The 23,569-nt window shown below is 39.2% G+C and overlaps 1 protein-coding gene across 1 annotated transcript; it reads right to left on the bottom strand.

Annotated features, from left to right (window-relative positions):
* Positions 1 to 532: 532 nt before the first annotated feature.
* Positions 533 to 20,610, bottom strand: hdac7a (histone deacetylase 7a; the record flags this gene model as incomplete). The annotated part of the gene is made up of 20 exons (XM_038294815.1): positions 533 to 1,259; positions 1,333 to 1,471; positions 1,620 to 1,701; positions 1,842 to 1,975; positions 2,406 to 2,524; positions 8,019 to 8,116; positions 8,200 to 8,319; positions 8,406 to 8,493; positions 9,507 to 9,562; positions 10,283 to 10,390; positions 11,141 to 11,190; positions 11,326 to 11,446; positions 11,602 to 11,735; positions 14,077 to 14,302; positions 14,498 to 14,698; positions 16,792 to 16,997; positions 18,150 to 18,312; positions 19,576 to 19,677; positions 20,231 to 20,340; positions 20,484 to 20,610. Coding segments are annotated over 20 exons (2,427 nt in total), but the record flags the coding sequence as incomplete, so codon positions are not given.
* Positions 20,611 to 23,569: the final 2,959 nt, after the last annotated feature.

The raw sequence follows: 23,569 nt of genomic DNA, 5'->3' as shown, positions 1-23,569 counted from the left end.
TAGAAAAGAGATTGGACTTTAGCCACAGAAATCTGATTGGTGCATCTCTAGTCGTGTTAAGTGCATCAACAGTACTGCGTGATTAGAACAATACGATGGTCTTCAGTGGTGCCAGGGTGGAATGATCACGCCTTTAGTCTTTAAAAATAAACATTAACATATAGCATTCAATACTAGTGGTACAATAATAGTTCATCTTTGATTTGTACACGTCGGAATGAGTTTTATGTCTCTATGCAAGACAGAATAAGACACTGAACAGCAGTGGGAAAAAAATAATCTCGCCTACTGTTATGGTTTAGCTCGCAGAAAATACAACTCTACAGTATTTCGGTCGGCACTGAAAGACTGAGTAGGAAACAAAATGAGAGTCGGAAAAACATAACAAACACTATTTTATCCGGATCTTGGAAAAAATAAACCTCAAAGAGGAATTGTGTGATCCCAGAGCTTTGGAATTTCTTATGGTTCACATTAAGGAATGAACAGTGCAATAAAACAACAAAGGACTATTGTCCTTTTTTTTAAAAAAAAGAAAAAAAAAGAAAAACTACAGTTGTCCATGTTGTGTCTTCATTCACTCCTCTCCTTGAGTTCTTTACTGTCATGGTCTAGTGGTTAAACTGTCTCTACTTCTCATTGTTCTATTCTTCCTTCTTTGTCATATTATTGCGTGTTTATCCGTCGACCATATGAGCTTTCGCCTGATGTCACACAGTAGGTATGTTTAGTATCCTGTTTGGTCAGCTTTTGCTTCAGCCCGGACACCTGAGGCGAAGCGGCAGAGGAGCAGAGAGTTTATCAGTCAAAGTCTCCTCGCCATGAAACCTGATGGTGGGCTTTACAACGACAGGAAGTTAAGGCATTAAATCAGCTGCTGGTGCACAGTGCTTCAAGGATCTCCGTGCGCCTCTCTATGTTCTTCCATCATAAGTTTGTTTGTATGGATGTCAGTAAGAAGAGATGAGGAGTCTGTTAGAGTGGACTTGTATTGCTCTTTGGTGAGGTTCCCGAGGTTTCTCAGCTGCTGGTAGTGCTACAAGTGGTTCCCAGGTTTGAGGTTCGGCATCGTGTGGCGGCTTGTGGACTGGAGTGAGGAAGGCTAACTGGTGGGGGGTGGGGGGGGGGGCTCAGTGGCATTGCAAAATAAATGACAGCGTCAGGACATCCTGTCTGGTGAGGATCACTTCTGAAAAGGGGACTTATATAGGTTCTCCTACATGGAGTCGCTGTCATCATCCATCGGCTCATCCAGGGTCCTGGAGGAAAGTGACGCTTGTTATTACCATGAAGCTGTATGCATGTTGGGTTCATGAGGTAGAGAAGCTGTACCTTTTGTTGGTTATAACTCCCACTGAGAGTGAGGCCAAAGCGTTTACAGCATCTGTTTCCTCGCAGTCTTTACTCTGAGCGGCCATGTACGACAGGCCCACCAACCCACTCTGGGACTTCACGCTCTGCCAGAACTGACCTGCGGCACACACACAAATCTCATCAGTGCTAATTCATCCCCCAGATCAAAAAGGAGCTCTGCTGTATATCCTAAAAGGCAGCTGGTAATTGCGAGTGCACGAATAAGGCAGAGAGAGGATGAGTTCAAGTGCTTTTTTTCTGCTTACTTTGTATCTCTATGACAGTCTGCAGGGAACGCACTGCGTTGGCGTTGGGTTTCTGAAGGAGAATTTCCTCTGGCATCGTTTCCTGCAGGAGACACACAGAACCAAGGCAAAAAAAAAACACCTTTTAGTGTATAGCATTGAGTTTATCAATAGAAACTTTAACTTAATCTGTTTTTGGAAACAAATATTTGTTAAAGAACTCCATTACCCAGAATGCCTTACCTGTATGCCCAGCAAAGCACTGACACAGGCTTCAGATGCGTCACAGATAGCTGTGAGGTCATGACCTCCCTCAAGGGACAAAATTAGACGGCCTCCAGCAAGAGACATGAGCTGGCGGGTCAGGAAGCCAAAACCTGTGAAAAATATTCATATAAACAACGTCTAATTATAAAGCTTAAAAAATATATCAGTAGGGGGGGAGCCGCATATGCAAAACAAAGACTTACAAAAATCGTATTCAAACTGTAACAGCTGCTATGAACTTGTTGTATTCCTTTGGATCTTCGTAGAAAGTACACCCTGCTCAGTGCTTTTATGTTTAGCAATGACTTGTTTAGTTAATAGTACCAGTTTCTCAGTTCATTTTTAAATATATGCTTTAAAAAGGATGGAAAACCAACAAAGCTGCTAAAAAATAACTACAAAACAATAAAGTACGATTCTGCTGCTGCATCCAGACTTGACAGGAAGTATCAGTTTCGTCCCGAAGGTTGCTAAAATACTAAGTTGATTTAACTATGTTTTGAAGTAAAAGTAAGACCTGTGATAGAGAACTTTGCTTACATTTGGCAGAGACTTTGTAGCCTCCCAGCGGAGCAGGGTTTCCCTCAGCGGCGTCGAACCCAGCCGACACCAGAACCACATCTGGAGAGAACTCCTGGGCAATGGGCATCACCACAGACCTGCAGGGACAGAAGCAGACAATCCATGACGTTTCACTGCATGAGGATTACATGATCAACCTCGCAAAAGGACTTTAAGAACTGCTCTTAAATCAAAACTCTTTTCAAGGAATTTGTAGCAGCAGAGTTTTATCAATAAGTAGAAAGTCAATAAAATATTTTCTTATCCAAGCTGATTTGTGGAACTTTCATTGGGAAAGGTAGTAATTTTCCTCCTCATGTATAATAACTGAGCTTTAATCATATTATATGAATCATGCAATTGTAGCACTAAAGAGCAGTACTACATTTTTCTGACATGATGAACACAATACTCAGTTTTTCTTTCAGGTTTTATGGTGCATAAAGAAGCAGGGTAAAAGTTTGAAGTGGAAACAGGAATCTAGTAACTTGTAACCAGCTCTCTTTACACTGATACCCTTTAATAAAATCTAGTCCAACCTTTTTTCCCCTTTAGAAACCATTTCATTACTAAATTCAAGACTTTGTAGCTCATTTGAACTGAGAACAAATCTGTTTACAAAACCTAGCTATCCGAACACTTAATTGTGTATTCTATTGGTGGCGAGGCAAGAGGAAACCATTTTGGAAAGATATTAAAAATGCAAAAGAAAGGTTTTCAGAAATAACTAACTGGATTTTAGAATAAACAGGATCCTCATGGTGAAGCATGGTCCTGGTGGCATCATGCTGTGGAGATGCATTTCTTTCCTATTAAGGTTGAAGTTGCAGCAAAATGGGATTTTTTTCAACATGCTAATTGAGATCTAAATCAGAATGCAAACTATGGTTTTTACAAAACATCTAGAAAGCAAATATATCTTTCTTCCAAAAATGCATTACTATCCTGGCTAGGTCATCAGCCTATCAGAGATCCTAATGCATAAACGGGACACCACGATTATGCATTACCCAGCCTAGTTCTATCCCAGGGAAAGCCTAAAAAATGAATTAAGCTTGTGATCGGAGCACCACCAAATATAAGAAAGTTCAAGAATTTTGAGAACTCGGGAGTAAAAAGGGCTTCTCCAGCGTAACTCCAATGATTTACTGTAGAAGTTCCTAAAAGCAATGATTATAACAATCAACCTTTTCAAATAAAAGAAGGGTTGCATACAGCACAAGCTGCAAGCTTACAACACCACACCGCATAAGGAAGTTAAGCCGTTTACAATTTTTCCAAAATCTGTGTGATCCACAAAAAAAAAAAAAAAAACGCCTATTTCATTTTGCCCAGATTTTGCTTTATTTATCAGTTCATTTTTGCCCTGTGACAGGGGTGTTGTCGGTTCAAGCCTTGGCTCTGGCTTTCAAATCTGTCCTTGGGCAAGACACGTCACCCTAATTGCCAACTGATGGCGTTCAGACGGCCCGGTGGCGCCTGTGTTTGCTTCTGTCAGTGAGACCCAGGGCAGCCGTGGCTATAATGTAGCTTGCTACCATAAATGTGTGCGTTAACAACTGAATACCTGAAAGCACTTTGGTCAAGTCTCTTGACTAGAAAAAGTGCTATATAACCAGCCATTGACCATTAGTGAGTGGAAGCTGTCGCTTGTCCACCATGTTTCAAATTGAAGAGTCACTACTGCTGTATTTTAATTAACATTTCAAACATCCTGGTATTCACAAAGACAAACGGAGGAAAATTAAACGAGGAAAAAGCGAATTTAAAGAGCTATCATTTGCAACAGCCCCTTTAATGTAGCAAGTTTTTTTATTGAAAGAGCATCTTGATCTACTGTAGGAGTCATTTCAATAGTATGTAATGATGCAGTGGATAGATGAATGTATCCAGCGATGTCGTCTGACATCATCAGCATTTCAGCTGACAGACTTATGAAGATAAATATTTATGATCCAATCTAAAGAATCGTTAAGTTGACAAGTGACACAAACTGTGGGAGATCCCAAACTCAGCAGCTCAAACAGCGTCTGCAAAGTGCTATTGTTTCTCTGTGGGACGAGCCGCCGTGCCTCAGGTAAAACAGGCCGCTTCACCGAGCTGTCAGTTCTCATGGCCGACGTTACGCCTGGACCTCAAGCAGATGCACATTCCCTCAATGCTGTTGTTGTTAGGGAAATGAGCGAGTCGGTCCTAAGAGGTGAAAGGAGGCTCGACGTCTGTGAAGTTCAAAGCCGCGGCGTACGGGTCTGTTTCCCATTAGAGGCTTGTCACTCTCCTCACGTCATTGAACGCGGGGAGAAAGAGAGAGAGAGGAAAAGCAGTCCATCTGGGATCCATTTACTTTCATTATTCTGCCTCAGGACTAAGGAGGTCTCCCTCCCCTTCATACCACCATACAAGAGGACAACATGAGCTCAGAGGCAGGAACGAGGATGCAGAGAAGAAAAGTACAAACATGCTTCCCAGAGATGTAAACACAGATCATACAAACACAGAAAAAAAGTTTTGATTCCTTAAGCATCAACTCAGCCCACCTGATTAGGGATAACAAGAAAGAGCACGAGCACACCCCTTACTTTGCTCATAAACAACAGTTAACCACAAAAACCCAACCCCACCTCCTCTGTAGACCCATTAAAAACTGCCATGGTCCCCCCAGAGCGCATACCTACAGGAATCCTGATGGAAAGAGGGGATGAGGTTAAAGGAGAGGAGGGACGCTTATTAAAGATCAATAAGACGGAGAGGAGAGGAAGAGGGGGAGCGTGCCAGTTATTGCTGAGGCTTGGCGCGATGGAAACTGAGGGGGTGGGGAGTGAAGGATAAGGTGAAAATGCAGCAAAGCAGCCTCATTCAAGGTCGGACGCACACAAACTTTTCCTCATAAAAACATCCCATTAAAGATCGTTTTAGGCAAACCACAAAAAGGTTGGAGAATGCGACAAATAAAATGGCTCCAAACCCTAAAGAAGAAGTAGGCGGATTTTAAGGTTTACTAAAGAAATAAAAATAATAGCATAAAGACTGTAATGTCTGATACAGTCTGAAAACATATATCTAGGTTTAAAGAAACAATAGATACTATGTATCAATGCAGTCATGTTATAAAATATAATGAACTTTAAGCAGCTTTGTTACCATAATGCAGCCTGCTTTTTAACGGTTTAAAGGTAACCAGATGAGACCAAACTAGAAATTGGTGGCAAACATGCAAAAAAAGTGTGTGTTGCCGACAACTAACACTAACCCCTAAAAACACTACCGCCATGGTGAACTGCATCATCAAAACAACACTGAGGAGGGCATTTTTTAGTTAGGAAGCAGCCATGTGGTCACAGTAGACAGGAGAATGGAGGAGGCTGAATGAAGATCAGAGAACATTGGGTGGATGCTTCCATTCTAGCAAGATGTTTCTATGCATTATTGGACCCAATCAATATTCAACCTAAAAAGGAATCCGTGGTAAGATCTGAAAACTGATGTCTGCAGATGATCTCTATCCAGCTGACTGAGCTTTAGCTGTTAGCTGCATAGACTGGGTGAAGCTGGTTCAGATAAAAAACAAATGACTCGGATGTAAATTTGGCTAACAGTGGATCTACAGCTACTGACTACAAATGCCTTAATATAAAGGCATGCTACATTAAATAGATTTCAGATTAAATCTGAATGAAATACACTCAAATCTGAGTACTACTGTATGCAGTTTAGATTAGCTCTATGTAAATCAGTTGCTTTACAGAGATTGTCAGTAGAAACCAAATAGTTTACCGGAAGGAAGATATCTTTGCAATAGTCTGAGACCATATCTATACATTTTAAATTAAAGATGATTGTTTTTCAATAAATTAACAACAACAACAAAACAATGTGCAAGATACATAGTATTTGAGGGCTCCAGGGTGCCCCCTGCTGGGCTAGCAGCTTAACGAGTTTAACGAGGTGGCTCATTAGAATAGTATAGAATAGAAAATCCCTTATTGTCCCACAAAGGGGAAATTCTGGTGTTTACAGCAACAAAAAGAATATAGGAAAATGGTCACAGATATGGATTTAAAAAATATATATAAAATATATAATAGTGAAGAGTTAAAAGATAAACAATAAAATACTGTACTGTAAAGTGTTCTAACAATATAAAAAAACTGTGCATCTGTAGAAAAAATGACCAATATACAGCATTTTTAGAGTAATGAATATTCGAAAATGGTCATGGCTCATAGTTTTCAGCCAATATTCAATTCAGTTTAATTCAGTTTATTTCTATAGCACAAATTCACAACACAACTTTACAGTTCACCAGATCATCCAGTCCAATTGATTCAATATGCCTCCATAAAATCAATATTACTGCACTTACAGTAAACAGCTAACAGACTGATCTTATAGATTGATAATCTTTTGAAAAACAGCCCAGTAATACATAGAAAACTGAATACTTCTTGTTGCTGTCATTACAGGTGATCTGCTCTGTCTCAGAAACACTCGGCAGTGGGAGCGCCACCACATGGAAAATCTCTGTCTCTCTACCAGTGCAGCCCAAAGAACAGCTGTAGGTCAGATTCGTTTTACATGGAGCCAGTCCTAACAGAGCAGAACATTTCTGCTGAGACTAGCTTTACAAGGACACTAAAAGCTATCCCATTGATTAATCCTCCTTTGATCTCAGAGAGAACAAACAGTTCTGACATATAATCAATAAAAGCAAAACCATCATACAGATCTTGGCTCATAAGAAGAATCTGAGAAAACAGATTTGGTTTGTTTGCAATGTTTGTGAACACAAGCATTCACATGTGGGTCTGTCTATTGCTGCCATTTTCCAGTAACCACACAGCTGCCCCAGTTTCCCCAAGGTTTGATGTCGCAGACGACCAAAAAAACCACAAAGCTGAAACTTTATTGGTGTTAAACACCCACCGATGACAATTACCCGACCCACAATCAGGAAGCTAGACGTCCGCAATCCATCGCACACAAGTCCTGGAGCGCATTACCGGGAAAAAACATCTTAGGTTGTTGGAAAATCCCTGAGAGCAGCCATATGCTCTCCAAATGAGGAGGATTATTAATGACGCCACAAGTGCGTCAGAGGCAGTGAGGACCTGAGACTCTGATCAGACTGTGTTTGTTGTGGCTCGATGTAAAGGAAATGAAGAAAATCCTTCTAATTAAATGTGTGTGGCTTATTCCAGAACTGATCAATAAAGGCGGCAAGCAGGTGGCGGATAAATGATAGCACCGATACTGAAGCAGCCATTTACAATGGCCCTTCCCTGCTGAATGGCAGCCCACTTCCCTGCAACTCCCAGCAATATCCCCTCCAACTTCCAGCCACTGGAGTGACCTCCTCTTGCATATTTTTTTACTCTGACTCCCCCCTTTCATTGAATTACAGGGTCTGACCAGGTGATGATGCTTCTCTCTAGATCGTAATGTCCTCAATTCATGACAGAAAGAATATTTTAGTACAAAGATTGATGTTGAAAAAGGAACTGTAGGGGACTAGCCAAGCACCAGCCAAGGGCCCATCAAGGAAAGTGGAAAAATTTTGAATGGTTACTGCTGTATATTAGGGTTGAAGTGTACCTGAACGCAGCGAGGTACTCTGCATCTCCCATGGGCGGCTCCAGTCCTCCGATCCAGGCTACGTTCACATTGAAACCCTTACCGGCTCCAGAACCAACCTAAACCCAAATAACACCATTAGAACAGATGTTTTTCCTTTAATATTACGGTTTTCTACAATACACTGACTGATTTCCCCCACCTCAGCCGGTGAGCCGCTGCCAGGAAAGAAGTTCCCATCGTCATAGCGATGAAGCGAAATGTAGAGAACGCTGGGGTCGCTGTAAAATACCTCCTGGGTGCCGTTACCATGGTGAACATCCTATTGAGGAAATAATTCATGAAATAAAGAGTAACATCGAAGGACACCTTTGATTTCCCTATAAGAATAAATAGTAATAATCTTACCCAGTCTACAATGAGGATCTTACTGACATTGAGCTTCTGCTGGAGCTGCTTGGCAGCAATGGCCACAGAGTTAAAATAACAAAAGCCCCTGAGATAAACATTAGGAGAAAGCAGAAAAGCAGAAGATTAGTAAATACTTCATGGCCCAAAAAGATGTAATAGATTTTTTCTACAACTATTGCACCACTTAAAAAGAGGTATTTATGTAGCATTTTCCTCTTTCCTTTGGCTGTATCTGCTAAAATAGTCAAGTTTGATTTTTTACAATCTGGTTTTGTGAAAGTACTAAAATGTATTGGTTATGTTGATACTTAATGCCATTGTTGAATAATGCTTTGCAAAATATATCTATTAGAGCTGAAAATGCATCACAATAAAAGCCCTTCATATCTGTCAATTTTGATAATTGATTAGTGTTCTCTTTACATTTTTTAGATCCAAAGGAAGAAATCCTGATTTAAAGCGTCACCCTAAACTTATTTAAACATAAAATAACCTTTAAAATTTAAAAAGAAGTTCAGCCCTGCTAGAAATCTTGCTTGGTTTGACTGTGAGAGGCTAAACAAGAGCGCCAAATTGAATCACAAGTTAAATGGTGTAACTCTGTAAATAATTGCTCAATGTAAAAATGGTGGGAGTTAAATGCAATGATATTGCATTAAAATAAACTGCCAATATAGAGTTGGGGTTGATAAGATTCCTCTAAGGCTATAGATTAAGGGACTACCCAATCTGGAATAATATTAATCGAAGCACAAAGAAAGCTACCGTTTTTACTGCAGGAAATATATTAACTGCTTAAAACTTTATAGCAGAATTTTCCCTTTAAAAGTTCTGAACTCAGACATAATATGATTCAATTTCTTAGAGTAGCTCATATTTTTTCTTGCATTGCTTTTTAATTCCTTAGTTAGTCAAGCTGCCGAACCAAAAGTGAAAACAGAGCTGTAAGATGATATTAGCACAGACTTATTAATATGCTTTAAAATGGAGTAATACACACAATGTGATCAATGAAAAGGTGTAAATATAGCAAAGTATGTATATGTTTCAAAAGGAAGAAGCAGCTGAATATTTTGTTAAATTTATGGCCAAACTTACATCGGATTGGAGGGGTCTGCGTGATGTCCTGGTGGTCTGACTACAGCAAAGCCATTCTGTGCAGGAGAGAAAGACGGTATTATCCACTGTCTTACTAATTAAAGCAGTACTTTTATCACACTGCAATAATTACGCTGCAATCAAACCTTCCTCAGCAGCTTTAACAATAAACAAATCCTATTTCTTTAGTATTTTATATTTACCTGTAAGTCTTTACAAGTCAAACAGTTAAAAGCTCGTCTTAAGGATCAATATTAAATCACCAGAAATAGTCAATAAAGCTAAAATGTTATTTTTTATCTATTACACAAAAAGGCCTCAACTTTGTTTTTAATACACAACATATTTCCAAACAAGAAGTCAATGAATGTAAGCTAGAAATAGGGAAAAGTTTCTGTTGTATTAATTTCTCTTTTATTTTGATTAGATAAATGAATATAATTGTTGTTCTTTCTGCCTAAAGTCTATAAAAGAGCTTAACGAAGGTATTATTTAATGCAATAATTGCAGTAATGTACACACAGAGCCTGTTTGGTAACAGGTGATTTGAGTTATAAGGTATTGCTAAAAAGGTTAAGCTCATACGGCCCCTCCCAGTTAGAGCACAAATTATACATGAAAGATACGCATCTTTTTAAACTGTCACCAACTTCCTCTATTGTTATTTTTTATTTTTTTGGTAAAATAAACAGAAAACATAAGAATAGTAAATGAGACGTATTTCTAGTGGTGATTCATGCAGTGTTCTTGAATGAGCGAAATGTTTTGAGTCTGACCTTGAGTTCTCCTTTGGCCACCCTGAAGGTCAGCTCCACGACGCTGCCCGCTGCCATCCGTGACGCCGTGGAGGTATGCGACTCATTCCAGATGGTGTCATTGTCTACCTGTCCGTCAGTAAAAGGTAACTGAATTAAATTAACACTCATCTATAACCAGGAAACCTCATATAACATCCATCCAATAACAAACTAAGCGCAGGTTCTGATTTGACTTAAAGGGTCAGCTGCTTTTTTTTTTTAATGAGGTTTAGTGAAGTAATGGTTTCCTGTCAAATCCACTGACTTTATAGGAAAATCCTTTAGACAGGTGGAGAGCTAACAGCTAAACAAACGAAAGCCTTTTTCATCTGACTCCAGCTATTTAAAACAGCTGAAACAGAAAACATTCAACATCTAAGTGGATCAGGTAACACCAGATCCGTCACTTGCAGGTAACTATGGGAACTACTGCTGATAACATCTTCACATGAGATCTCTGCAAAATATTGAACATTACCTTTCATATCACCATCTTATCTGTATGTCTTTCATAATTGCATTTATTCTGCGTTTCCTCTCGTGTGTCTTGGAATAACTCTTGCAGCTGCCCATCTGGCTAACAGGGAAAATCCAAGGCCTATTTTTCATCCTCGGTCATGGCCATGCTGCTTTCATTAGTCCGACTTGTCAGGATTGGATACGGGCCGTCATGAGAAGGACAGCGCCGGACCCGGTCTGCTTACTTTCTCCCTTTGATGTCCTTCCCTCATTCCAGTCTTTCCTAACTTTTTTTGTCTTTCTTTAAAACAATATCACCTTTCATCAGCACCACAATCGAGGCGTATTGATTCATTAGGGACGCGTGTTTTCACTTACCCCGACTCCCCCGCATGGCAGCATAACAAACATCCTTTGCGATAGGATTCCTGTAAAAATAGGAAGTGACATCATATGAATATAGATTTTATTAGCAGAGATGACATACTTTCATTTTTATATAGAGCCTTAAATACAGAAGTCCCTTTAAACACTTAAATGGACCAGAATAGGACCGAACCTACCAGCCAGTTTGCGGTTGTCCAGTTTCAGCCTGTTGAGGGGGTTTGTGCCGTACAGCAACACATGACGCTCAGTATGGACCGACTGCAGCTCCTCCAAAGTGGCTTTACGACCTCGGATAGTCTGCAAGAACGCAATATTTTCTTCATAAATAGATCAAGGACATTTCACTGTGTGCAACAGCCTTAAAAAGAAGGGGAAGTAAAAGTAAAACAGACATTTACAGACTGATAGATGTAGAAGCCTTCAGTAAAGCACAGCGGTGTGTGTTGGTTTACCTCACACTGCCCTCTCAGGCCTCTCTCTTGCAGCCGTGACCAGATGCTCTGAATTCTCCCAGCATGCTCTGGGTGGCTGCTGTTATCTCCACATGTGCATTGGTGTTTTAGCATCTGTGAGTCGTACACCAACCCTGAAGACATATTTTTATAAAATTACATCTGTATTCTGCAATATCTTGTCTCTCTACTTCAACTTGAAGAAAAGACCAGACCAACTTTCAACGACTGCATTCACTTCAATAAAAAGCCCAGGATTTACATGGTTTTGATCATTTACTTTGGTTTAATAACCGGTATGGGAAAAGCTTTGGCTGAAGTTGGTAGAAAATACTACAAACTAGGGCCAGACAATTGATTAATTTATCAATGAATCAATGTTCTCTGAATATTTGGAAAATCTGGATTTTTTCCATCAGTAAACTCCTCTGGCCTCCATTGTTCAGAGTTATGTTTATTAATAACTGATCATCTAGATTACTGTCTAAAACTCCCAGTCACACACAGTATATATCATCATTATTTGTTGAAGTTCGACTGACAGTTTTTTAAAAGTTTATAATGATTATTTTGACATTAGTCAAAATGAGATGTGCTGCTAATTTTTTGGGCTGACTTATGAAGCAGATTTCGCTTTTCTCGTCCTCTATTTATGTGGTAGAAAATGACACAGTGATAACAATTGTTAGAAAAAAAAATGCTGAATGCACTAATGGATCGATGAATTAATGTATTTATTACTTTGGATGAAGCTCACCTCCCAGAGGGGATGACTGAAATAAAAGGCAGTTTTTGGAAGTAATAATTATCATTTGCCATTTCTATATCATTAAACGTAAGGGAGAAAACTAATGGAACAGACTTGATATGAAAGAATCTCAAATGTGATTTTTAAGCCGTATCGCTCCGCCCCATTTTAAAATGACATCTTTACAGTGACAACAAAATTGCAGCTTCTCTAACACAAAACTTTGGAGATTTGTTTGTCCCCCTACCTTAGCTTCCTCCTCACTATAATAAGTTCAATTCAGTTTATTCTAGGGCTGTCAAAATTAACGCGTTAACACGAGATGATTAATTTCTGGAATTACCGCAATATCTTTTTTTACGCATTAACGCCCTGTTTTACCCACAATTCAATTGTCCGACAAGAGCGAGATGGAGGAATTAGAAGAACCCGTTGGCTGGCTGGATGGACAGTTCGTGAATAAAAAAAACAAAGACGGGACAATAAATAAACATGTTGTAGTTTGCTCACACTATGAGAAGGACTCGTTTCACCGAAGCACTTCGAGTCTTAAATATTATCTTAATGCCAAGCATTCCTTTGTTGGGGCATCAACTTCAGCTGTTACGACACGCATGCGTCAGACCACCCTCACCGAACGCAGGGCATTAAGTAACAGTCCGCTTAACATTTGGAAAATGTTAACCAGCTAGTTTGCCTTAACAACTGGCTAAAAGATGAATAGCTAATAGGTAAAATGACCTCATGTAATTGTTTAAAAGTCAAGCTGTTTGTTCTAAACGAAAAACGTTCCATTCACCCATCCTGTATTTGCTAAAAAAAAAAAAGCAATGGCTAAGTTGCCACAGAAAATGTGTATTTTTCAATAATATTTAGGCTAGAGATTCATCAAAATTAATTCAAGAAACCTTGTGATTAATTAGATTAAAAATTTTAATCGTTTGACAGCCCTAGTTTATTCACATGTCATCTCGAGGCACTTTACAGTTCACCAGATCATACAGTCAAATTGATTCAAAGTTTTCTATCTAAGGAAAACCAGTTGGTTGCATCGACTCATTGACTCAAAGGCAATCCCTGACACTAAGCATGCTTGCAGCGACAGTGGAGAGGAAAAAAATATCTTTTAACAGGAAGGAACCTCAAGCAGAACCAGATTTAGTGTGAGTGATTATATGAAGTAATAACATGAACTTTGGTCCTTGTTCAGCCTGGTTTGTTACAGATCCAGCTATTTTATATTTTGTTGTTTTCTGACATCAGATGGTGCCAATAAAAATAAGTGGTTGTAATTCTTGGCAGCTATTTTCTAACTAGAATAAAGATCAACATAGATTTTGCTTCCTTGCATAACTTTTACTTCTGTCTTTTCTATTTTGAAAAGTATTTCAAAGAAATGAAACTTTGTGTCACTTTATATTTTAATCAACACCACAATTACACATCGACCTGAAAACAAAATATCTAAACTAGTTGTTTCAGTCACAAAAAAAAGGAAATGGTATAAATCAGATGTGGTACTGAGGCGTCCCAATCTATAGTTCAATGCACTCATTTTACTGGTACACGTATGGACAGAAAACAGGCGATTCATTTGGATGATCAGTTCTGATTTTAGAGATTTGTTAGGGTGAAATTTAACATAAAAAATGAATGTTTACATTTTATTTTTATAGTAAATACAAGTTCTGACTCCACATCAAACGCCATCAGGACATCTGACTCACCGGTGGTGAAGCGGGGTTTGCTGGCCGTTTCCTGCGTTGTCCGGCTGAGGGGATTCTCCGGTGCGGTGAGCGAGGTGGAGGCGGGGGAAGAGCGAGTACGCGACAGGGCCGGGTGGACGCCCAACCCACAGGCTGCCCCTCCGCTGCTACGAAACACAGGCACAGCCAGGGTCTCCATTTGTTGATGCATCTGCTGCAGCTGCTTCTGCTGCTCATACAGCAGCGACTAAAAGGGGTGAAACAAAAACAAACTCTGATCAAATCAATGTAACACGTGAAGAACTGTGTTCATTCAGCTTTAGATGTGTAGTTTTAAAGGGAGGGTTACTATGATGAGGCTCAGTAATGCGCAGAGACGACCTTTTAAGAGTTATGTCGCCATCTAGAGGACAAACTAAACAGTGTGTGATTTTTCCCAAACCTGGTTAAGTATGAGAGCATGTTGTAGATTGATTTGCTCGTCACGGGCCTTGGATCCCGCTGGCTCCACCTCTCTCAGCGACTCCGCTCGCACTCTGCTGTGATAACTGGTCTCAGTGGGGGACGTCCCGCCGTCCTCTGAGTCCATTTCCTCAGATGGGATTTGATGAAGTCTTGGCTTCTCGCTGGACTTAGACATCAGCTGCAAATAGATGCAACCCAAAGATTAATAATGAAATGAAGCAGATTAAGAATCATCGATGCAGAAGATTCTGCTGATCTTCATCAAACAGGATTTTCTGTTTAATCAATTCTGACTTAATAATGCAGGAATTGGAGAGAATTTAAATATGGAGGCATGGCAGCAAATTTGAGAAGTTCAAATAGAACAAAGAGATAAAATGCTCAACGTACAGTATGAAGATCCTGAGCTGCATGGTGCCCAGTTTGATGCAAGATTCTAGGTTTTATACCCAAATTTCTGCTTTGCAAAAGATTAAAATCTTGACATGTAAATTTCTCTTAAAATAAGATCATTTGTTCTTGGATTGAGGAGATAAAAGAGACATTTTGCTATAGAACAAGACAATTTACACTTAAAAAGAAAACACAATTGCATTCTCTTATTTCAAGTGCATATTATCTAATTATCTTATTTTAAAAGTAAAAATACTAATTCCATTGGCAAATTATCTCATTTACCTATACAAATAAAGGGTAAATACACTTAATTTTAGAAAGTTTTATTAACTTCTAGATCGTTTTTCCAGTGTGCACTGAGTTTGCATGTTTTCCCTGTGCATGCGTAGATACTCTCTGGGTCTGGATTCCTCCCACAGTCCAAAAACACGACTATTAGGTTAATTGATGTCACTAAATTGCCCTTAGGGGTGAATATGCGTGGGCGTGTTGGACATCTTTTTTATTTTTTTTTATTTTTTTACAAAGAATAATTAGTCATTAGGGATTGTTTGTTGGAAAAATACTAAGTAGAGCAGGAGGAGGAAAAACAATTTATGACATTAAGATCCAAAACAGAAACAGTGAGAGGAAAGATAGATGAAGCTAAATCCAGGAAAAGTTCAGGAAGGAAACCTGTCAGATGCCAAAAAAGACTTGTTGTGGCAGCGGGTTCACCTTCTTGGAATACAGCAGAGATAAACAGCCAGAACAAACTCATTTAGATCCATGCAGTCATCTACAAGTCTGTTAAAATTCCCTAAATCCTAAAAAGAACCTGAAGTGAGAGCTTAAAGCGTGCTAGTAAAATTATTTGCTAATCGGAATGATCTTGAGCTGTTTTACTATCAGGTATGACCAGAAAGAGAAGTGTCTGCATGTGGAAGCTCACCTTTAAAATCTACACATTATACTTCAGCATCAGGTGGTTCTATATAACAAAGACTCATGGGAGACAGAATATTCTAGCTTATGCACATTTTCATAAAAAGCCGAAACTTTCTCATCATACGGCAACTTGTGTTGGTCTAACTCAGGGGTAACCAATTAAAAATCAGCGTGGTCCAAATAAAGGAAATCATCAACCAGTCCGGAGAATTTGACACTGAAATAAAAATAAGTTTTTATGCATCCAATGTTATACATTGATGTTTTAGGTAAATCTAAAGTGTTTTTTTAAGTAGAGAACATCAATCGTTCAGTTTGGTATACAGACAATTTCCTTATTCACATATTTCATAAAACACCTGAACTGACCGTTTTTTATTTTATCTTTGTTTTTTCTGTCTTAATGAGAGCAGTGGGCTTTATTCTGCCCTGCAAAGATTTAAACCTGGTTTGAATGGAGACAAAGCCATTCTAAAGCACATATCAAGGTGCTCATTTTGAGCCTGGATCCATATTAATTTCTGATTAAGTTCATGGTGGAGAATCCTGCTTAACAGCAGCAGGCTGAGCCACACATCCTCTAAATGTGCAGCTTGCCACAGGTTTGCCTGCTCTGTCTAAAAGTAGCAGCAGCAGCAACCCAGCCTGACAGCAGCTCATTGGATTATTTGTATCATGTGCAAGTGAAGTTAGACACTGTTGTCAGACAACATGCAATATTTTATATATGTATTAAATAAGGTTGGGTCCAGATTAGCCAGCAGGTGGGTCCGGCTCCGGGCCGCGGTTTGCTTATCCGTGACCTCTGGTCTAAAACATGAAATCTCGATAAAACTAAGTGAAAACTTTGGTTTCATCATGACAGACTGAGAACATTTTAAGATAAGAATCTATTTAAACACATTTTTCATTTCACAGATTTGGAAAACTGTAGTTCAGAATGAGTACCTTTCCCAGGTGAGTCTGCTGTTTGAGCCTCTCCAGCAGCTGTGCATTGTGCTGCTGTTGGACGAGATGGTTGTGAAGAGCTCGAGGGCTCTGAGGAAGGGGCTCGGAGCGGGTTCTGCTTAAGGGCTTACGGGTCTGAATGCCTCCAGGAGAAAGGCGATCTAACTGCGGGGCAAACTGCAGAGGGACGGGATCGAGGCCTGGAACTGGTGAGACAGAGTGGGAAAAGCAAAAATAAGTAATTATCAACAAAACCAGGATACCTTATAATATCTAAGTGATCAATATGAGTTTAACAGCATATCACTGATAAAAAAACATTTATGAGCAATAAAATAGAGGGGTGAACCGATAGAGCTGATGCAAGACATTCATTCCAAAAATAACCACTTGGTGGTGCTCTAACTTTACAAATTGGTGCTGCACAGTTTAAGAATGTGATAATTTAGAGTTGTGTTATTATGTACCTTAGCATGTAATATTGCAAAGCTGCAAAGCTTGAAACATGTATGAGGAAGCATAGAAAATAAACATGGGACTTAAAAATAAACCAGCTTTTATGTGAGAAGCATCAGCCCACATGATGGAAACTGTTAAACCTTTTTATTTTTAATTCAAGTAGATTAATTCAGTGAGAAAACCACTGTGGCCTCCTTGAACTTAAATTATGATTAGTTGTTAAACTGGTCATTTATTACTATTAACCTGACGTCCTTTTCCTCAGGCACAAATGACATATCACAGAGTACTGTTTGTTTTTTATATTCCTCCAAATAGGAAAGACAGTAATGCACAGTAAGAGAACCGGTCACTGAAGCAGTTCAGAAACGAGGGATGATACCAAATAGGAAGGAAAGAATAACAGGGGGATAGAAATTAGGAAGGAAGGGCTCAAGAAAAGAAGGACGAAGGAAACATATGTAGGAAACAAGGATGGAAAAAAGATGAAAGGAACGACATAAAGCTAGTAAAAAGGAAAACATGAAAGGAAAGAAACAGGGAAGGGTGATGGAAAGAAAAAAAAAAAAAAAAGTCTGAAAACACAAATAATCTTTTATATTCTTCACACTGTCCATATCCAGAGCATCACAAAAATGCAGACTGAACCGTGTGGCACCAAACACTCCTAAGGTTAAACAAGGAAAAGCCCAGCATGTCCACTTTTAAGTGAATAGAGGAGAAAAAGGGATCATGGGAATTTGTTTTTCCCTTTCAATAGATAATGGATCCTTTTTGGAGGGAGGAAAAAGGCACAGACTCTCAGAAAAATAAAGAAATGCGAAAAAGGACAGTGAAAATAAGAAATATTTCTAAAGATGTTTGGCCCTGTCTGTCTGTTTGTGTGAGTGTCTCCCCACCCAGGGTGCGCATGAGTCCAGAAGGCTCCAGGATGATAACCGGTAAGTGTGGGTTCATCTGCCCTGCTTGATCGTCTCTGCTGAGGGGGAGGAAGACGGGCGAGCCCCCGGCGGTGACCACAGGAATATGGCCGACTTTCAGTGAGGGCAGCTCCACTTCAGCCTGAAACACATGTGAACACCTTGGTTGAAAAGCTGGAAATGAGCAGCGATCGATTTTAGAATGAAGAAAGTACCACATAGACATTCATATTGTCAAACAGGAAATTAGGTCTGACACACTGCAAAAACAATCTACAAATGAGTAAAAATGTCTTAAATCAGGTGTATTTACCCTTAATTTTATTAGATAAATATGATGATTTGCCAATTGAATGAGTATTTTTACTCCTAAAATAAGATAATTAGATAATATGCACTTGTAATAAGACAATACTGTAGCTTTTTCTTATCTTAAATGTAAGTATCTCACTTACCTCCTCAATTCAAGACAAAATGCACAAATTTGAAGGAAAAATTACTTATTTAGATTTCAATTTTTTGCATTGCTGCACAAAAGTCCAAGTCATGATAAAGCGATTGAAACAGATGTTAAGGCCAATGACATTTTAATTTAAAGACACTGAAAATCTCCAAGTCAGCATCACATAAACACAGCTTTGACATCATCACACTTCCTTTTAAAAACAGGATATTAGGGAGATACATTTCATATTCATTTAGGAACTCATAAGAGATTTTAAATGATGCTTTGAAGAAACTTTAAGACATAATGGGTTAAAAAGCTTAGAAATACGGTATATTCAGCCCTCTATGCAGGAAGGGAAATGGATAAGATAAACCTTTAAGAAATCTAGTAATGTAAATTTTTTTTGTAATTTTAAGTGAACTCAGCTGAACAACTATTGTAGAGAAAAGCATGGCAGAAAATTCAAGATGTTCAAATAGAAAAAAGGGGGAAAAAATGGACATATCTGAGAATTCTTCCGTCCAAAAATATGTCTTAACTTCCTTCATGTTCTCAATTGTTCTCCTAATTTGACCACTCTTCTTGGGGGTGGGCGTTATTATCATTGCTTTAATTGATCGCTTTGGCGGAACTTTTACATGCATTAAAACCAGGTTCAGTGGGCTTTTGTAAGATGGTCTAGCCCACAGCACTACAGATCCTCCACCATACTGGATAATAAATATGAGGCCCTTTCCCACAATCTTCATATTTTTCCCATAAGACCTACATCTTTTCTGATCGAAGCATTAGACATCTTTAAAAAATGTTGATGTGTGATATTTTAAGAAGATGCTGTAGCCGGGATGCCATTAAGTTTGGAAGATGCTCAAACATCTCATCAACAGAGAAAAAGGATAACAACTCAACTGAAGTGTATAAACATATATAAACAATTATGATAAAGCAGATTTCTACCCTTTGGTTGGCTGGCAGTCCAAGTGTGATGGTGGGTAGAGTGGACGGATTCTGGATGGTGAAGTTAGACAAGTTTCCATCTCTAAGCAGCAGCTTGTGAGCCTGAAAGTACCAAACATTTCAGATCAGCACTGCTGTATGATGGGAATAATGGACGCTACATCTGCTTCTAGATTTTGTTAAATATCTTCCTAACTGTTACCACAAATGTAATTGTTTGGAAACTGTTGACGCTCTGCATTTTAAAGACTGGCAGCACAGACTGATGAAACCTTTATCTCTGACTTTGCCAGACTTGACACCCGACACAACAGCTGATGAGTCAGACACCAAAGCAGGTGTAACAGAGGACGACTTTCCATGATTAAATCAATAATGCACAACCAGATGACAAACAAGCTCTTGTGTCGCTCTTTTAAACATGTCATTACTGAAAGTTAATGTTTGCAGAGCAGCTTCTCACCTCAATCACAGCCTGTTGTATGTGTTTATAACTTAAAAAATTGTCTATCTGATGAAAAACTATATTCTTAATTGCTTCAATTTTTCTCTTGTCAGCTGCATTGCACATCGACATATTTTCGGGATCAGTTTTCCATCAAACCTTCAAGCAGCAGCTTTTTGTAAATCTGTGTGTGTGTGTTTTTTTGCTGACCTCATGCAAAGGGCCGCCTGCAGATGGCAGCAGTCCGTTCTCGTTGGGCAGACTGTCATTAGGAGAACTACAACCAGAGACGGGAGTGCTGCTGCTGCTGGGGGAAGAGTCTGCTGAGACATACAGTGGGTCCGTTAGGGAGACGATTATGGTTTGGAGTCGTACCATCAGACATCATATAAATAAATCCTCAGACACAAATATTAAAGCAACGGTATGGCTTCCATTGTAGTGTTTGCATGTGTGCTCTTACCAAGGGCGTCCGGGGTTCTGTGCTTTATGGTGGGCGGGGCGCTTTCCTTGCGGGTGAGGGGACTCTTTCTGGTTTTGAGGTGATTCTTCAGCTTGTGCTTCACCTTCAGGTTGGGCTCCGATGCTGACAAATTAAAACATAAAAAAGTTCAAAGTCATTTAAAGTTGGTAAACCTCTTTATCTCTGACAGTAATTTTATTTTATTTTTTTTTAGATTTTACAGCACTAATGGCTCATTTTTATAGACAGTAGACAGGAAAGGGGGCGAGACATGCATGAAAGGACCAAAGGCCAGATTTGAACCTTGATCGCCCGCATCGAGGACTAAGGCCTCCATACATGGGTCATGTGCACCAACCACTGCGCCACCAAAGCACGCCCCTGACTGCAAAATTTAAAAAAGAATCCAATTCCCACAAATCAGTTCATGCGTAGTTTTATACTTGTACTTTTAGAAATAATTTTATCTATAAACAAAGTTTTCAAAAAGTACTGAGTCATCCCTTCAAATCACTAAAAAACCTTTGAAAGAATGAGTCAGAGAAAACAGACAGGATGCAACCTGTGGATTCAGCCCATTCATTAAATGTCCTCCCTCCAAGGCTGGTAAAAACCTTAGTTATATTTTCCATGTTATTTTATTTGCATTAGATATAGACTGGTGCACGTTTCTTAAGGCTGATGCAGATTGTTTGGCAGATTTTTAAAACCATTATTGCTCTCTCTCCCATTTACATGTTAGAAATTACACAATAACTAACGTTACACAAAAAATAAACTTTTAACATCAAATCCAACAAAACAGGAATGGATTGCAAATGGAGGGAGTGACATTGTGTGCACTATTTGCCGATACAAGACAAAACTGCTAATATTGTAAAGCGAAAGTTATGGGGAACAGCAGCTACTCAGCTAACAGGGTGTGGTTATGGTGTTATGGAGTTATGAGAGGAGCCCTTCTATGGAGGCCTTAAGGGCAGGTTATCCTCCATCAGCAGTGTGTCACAGTGAGCTTATAGGTGATATTTTTGATTTATGCCCAATATTGAAGCGTTGTTTGCGCCATGTTATTCCACACCACAACGCAAGAGGGACAATCATGAACTAGCTGTGGGTCTAGATACGGCCGAGGCGGTGAGGACGTGGGGGCAAGTTTGTGCGACATGAAGGGACATGAGGGCGAAAAAGAGCAGGGATCCAGGTGGAAAAAGGGTCCCATCATTCTTGCACACCTCGCTCTTCAAGCTGGTCCATCTTCACAAGTCGTTTTCCACAATGGCGGTAATACAAACAAAACAAGCCAGTAAGGTACCAAACACGAAATATGCAGTGTAGAGCGGATTAAGATTTGACCAATCAGAGGCCTCCTGTCTTTTGGAGAGGTGCACCAGAGTGTCTGCGGAAGAGGCGGGGACACATTTGCGTTCACTGCGACATACAGGCAGACGACCTGGTTTCTCAGTATATATCAGCCCTTTAGACCTTATTCGTGCGTTTATTTTTAGTCGAATTGATTACTGCAACAGTGTTTTCACAGGTCTGCCTAAAAAGTGGATCAGACAGCTGCAGCTGATCCAGAACGCTGCTGCCCGTGTCCTCACTAAGACTAAGAAAGTAGAGCACATCACCCCAGTTCTAAAGTCCTTACACTGGCTCCCTGTATCTCAAAGAATAGACTTTAAAATACTTCTGTTAGTCTATAAATCTCTGAATGGCTTAGTACCCAAATACATCACAGACTTGCTGTCAGTGTATCAACCCTCCAGACCACTCAGGTCTTCTGGCTCCAGCCTGCTCTGCATACCTAGAACCAGAACTAAACATGGAGAAGCAGCATTTAGTTCCTATGCTCCACTTATCTGGAACAAACTTCCAGAAAACTGTAAAAGTGCGGAAAGCCTGAGTTCCTTTAAATCAAGACTAAAAACACATTTGTTTAGGATTGCCTTCTAGTTAAACAGTTCAACTAAAACATATTTTCTTTAGTCCAACTGTTTTTAATATTCTTTTTTGTTTCTGCATTTTTTATTTTATTTATTTCTTTTTTTTCCTACTTGCTTTGATTCTGTTTTATCTTCCTGTATTTTAATCATGTTAAGCACTTTGCATTGTCTTTGTACTGAATTGTGCTATACAAATACATTTGCCTTGCCTAATGTGGCTGTCATGGGTTTGATTCCCAAACCTTTTACCTTTGCTGCATGTCTCTCCTCTGCTCAGAAATATATTATAGTTAATACACTGTTGAAAAATAAAAAAAATGCGTAAACTGTTTAAAACAAAACACCATGTAGGATCCAAGGATGTCGGGAAATTAGGGTACACAAAGCTTCACAGAATGGGTGTGAAAGTCCAAACAGCTACATCCAAGCCTGGTGCAAAGCATCAGCTGTAGTGCTGTGAGGTACACCACATAACACCCAAGTCATTGCACTCCAATGAACCAATCAGGGTTCAGCAGTTTCCAGAAGGACATTGCTATTCACTTTGCATTGTGTCAAAGTTTGTGTGTGTATGGATGTTGCCTATAGGTTTTAGTTAACTAAATCATTAAGGTTTCAGTATAACAAGACATTTGGGACAGCTTCATGTTTCCAACTTTGTTGGGACAGTTTTGTGGGTTAGCCAGTACTGTGTCAGACAACATGAACGCTAATCCGCACTGCAAAAACAATCTAGAAATAAGTCAACTCTTTTAAATTAAGTGTATTTACCCCCAATTTCAGCAGGTAAATAAAATGATCTGCCAATTGAATAAGTGTCTTTACTCTTAAAATAAGATAATTAGATAAAATGCGCTTGAAATAAGACATTGTATAATTGTTTTTTTCTTATTTTAAATGTAACTAGAAAAAGCTGTTTCGGAGAAACATCAAAGTGGGAATGCTTTTGCTGAATGAAAAAAGCTGAAATTACCTGCATAACATATGAAAATGTGATAGGAAGTCATCAGAAACTTCAAACTGCAGAAAACAATTGAATCATCTGAAGATTTTGTAGGGTAGAATCATTTGGCAGTAAAATGGCAGAAACAAACTCATCTTAAAATCTGCACAGCCAAACCATACATGATATCAAAAAATGTC

Source organism: Cyprinodon tularosa, unplaced genomic scaffold (genome assembly GCF_016077235.1).
Source record: "Cyprinodon tularosa strain WSP-4 unplaced genomic scaffold, ASM1607723v1 ctg346, whole genome shotgun sequence".
In the NCBI taxonomy this organism is placed as follows: Eukaryota; Metazoa; Chordata; class Actinopteri; order Cyprinodontiformes; family Cyprinodontidae; genus Cyprinodon; species Cyprinodon tularosa.
The sequence above is the reverse complement of the archived record's forward strand: the minus strand, read 5'-3'. Positions and strand labels throughout refer to the sequence as shown.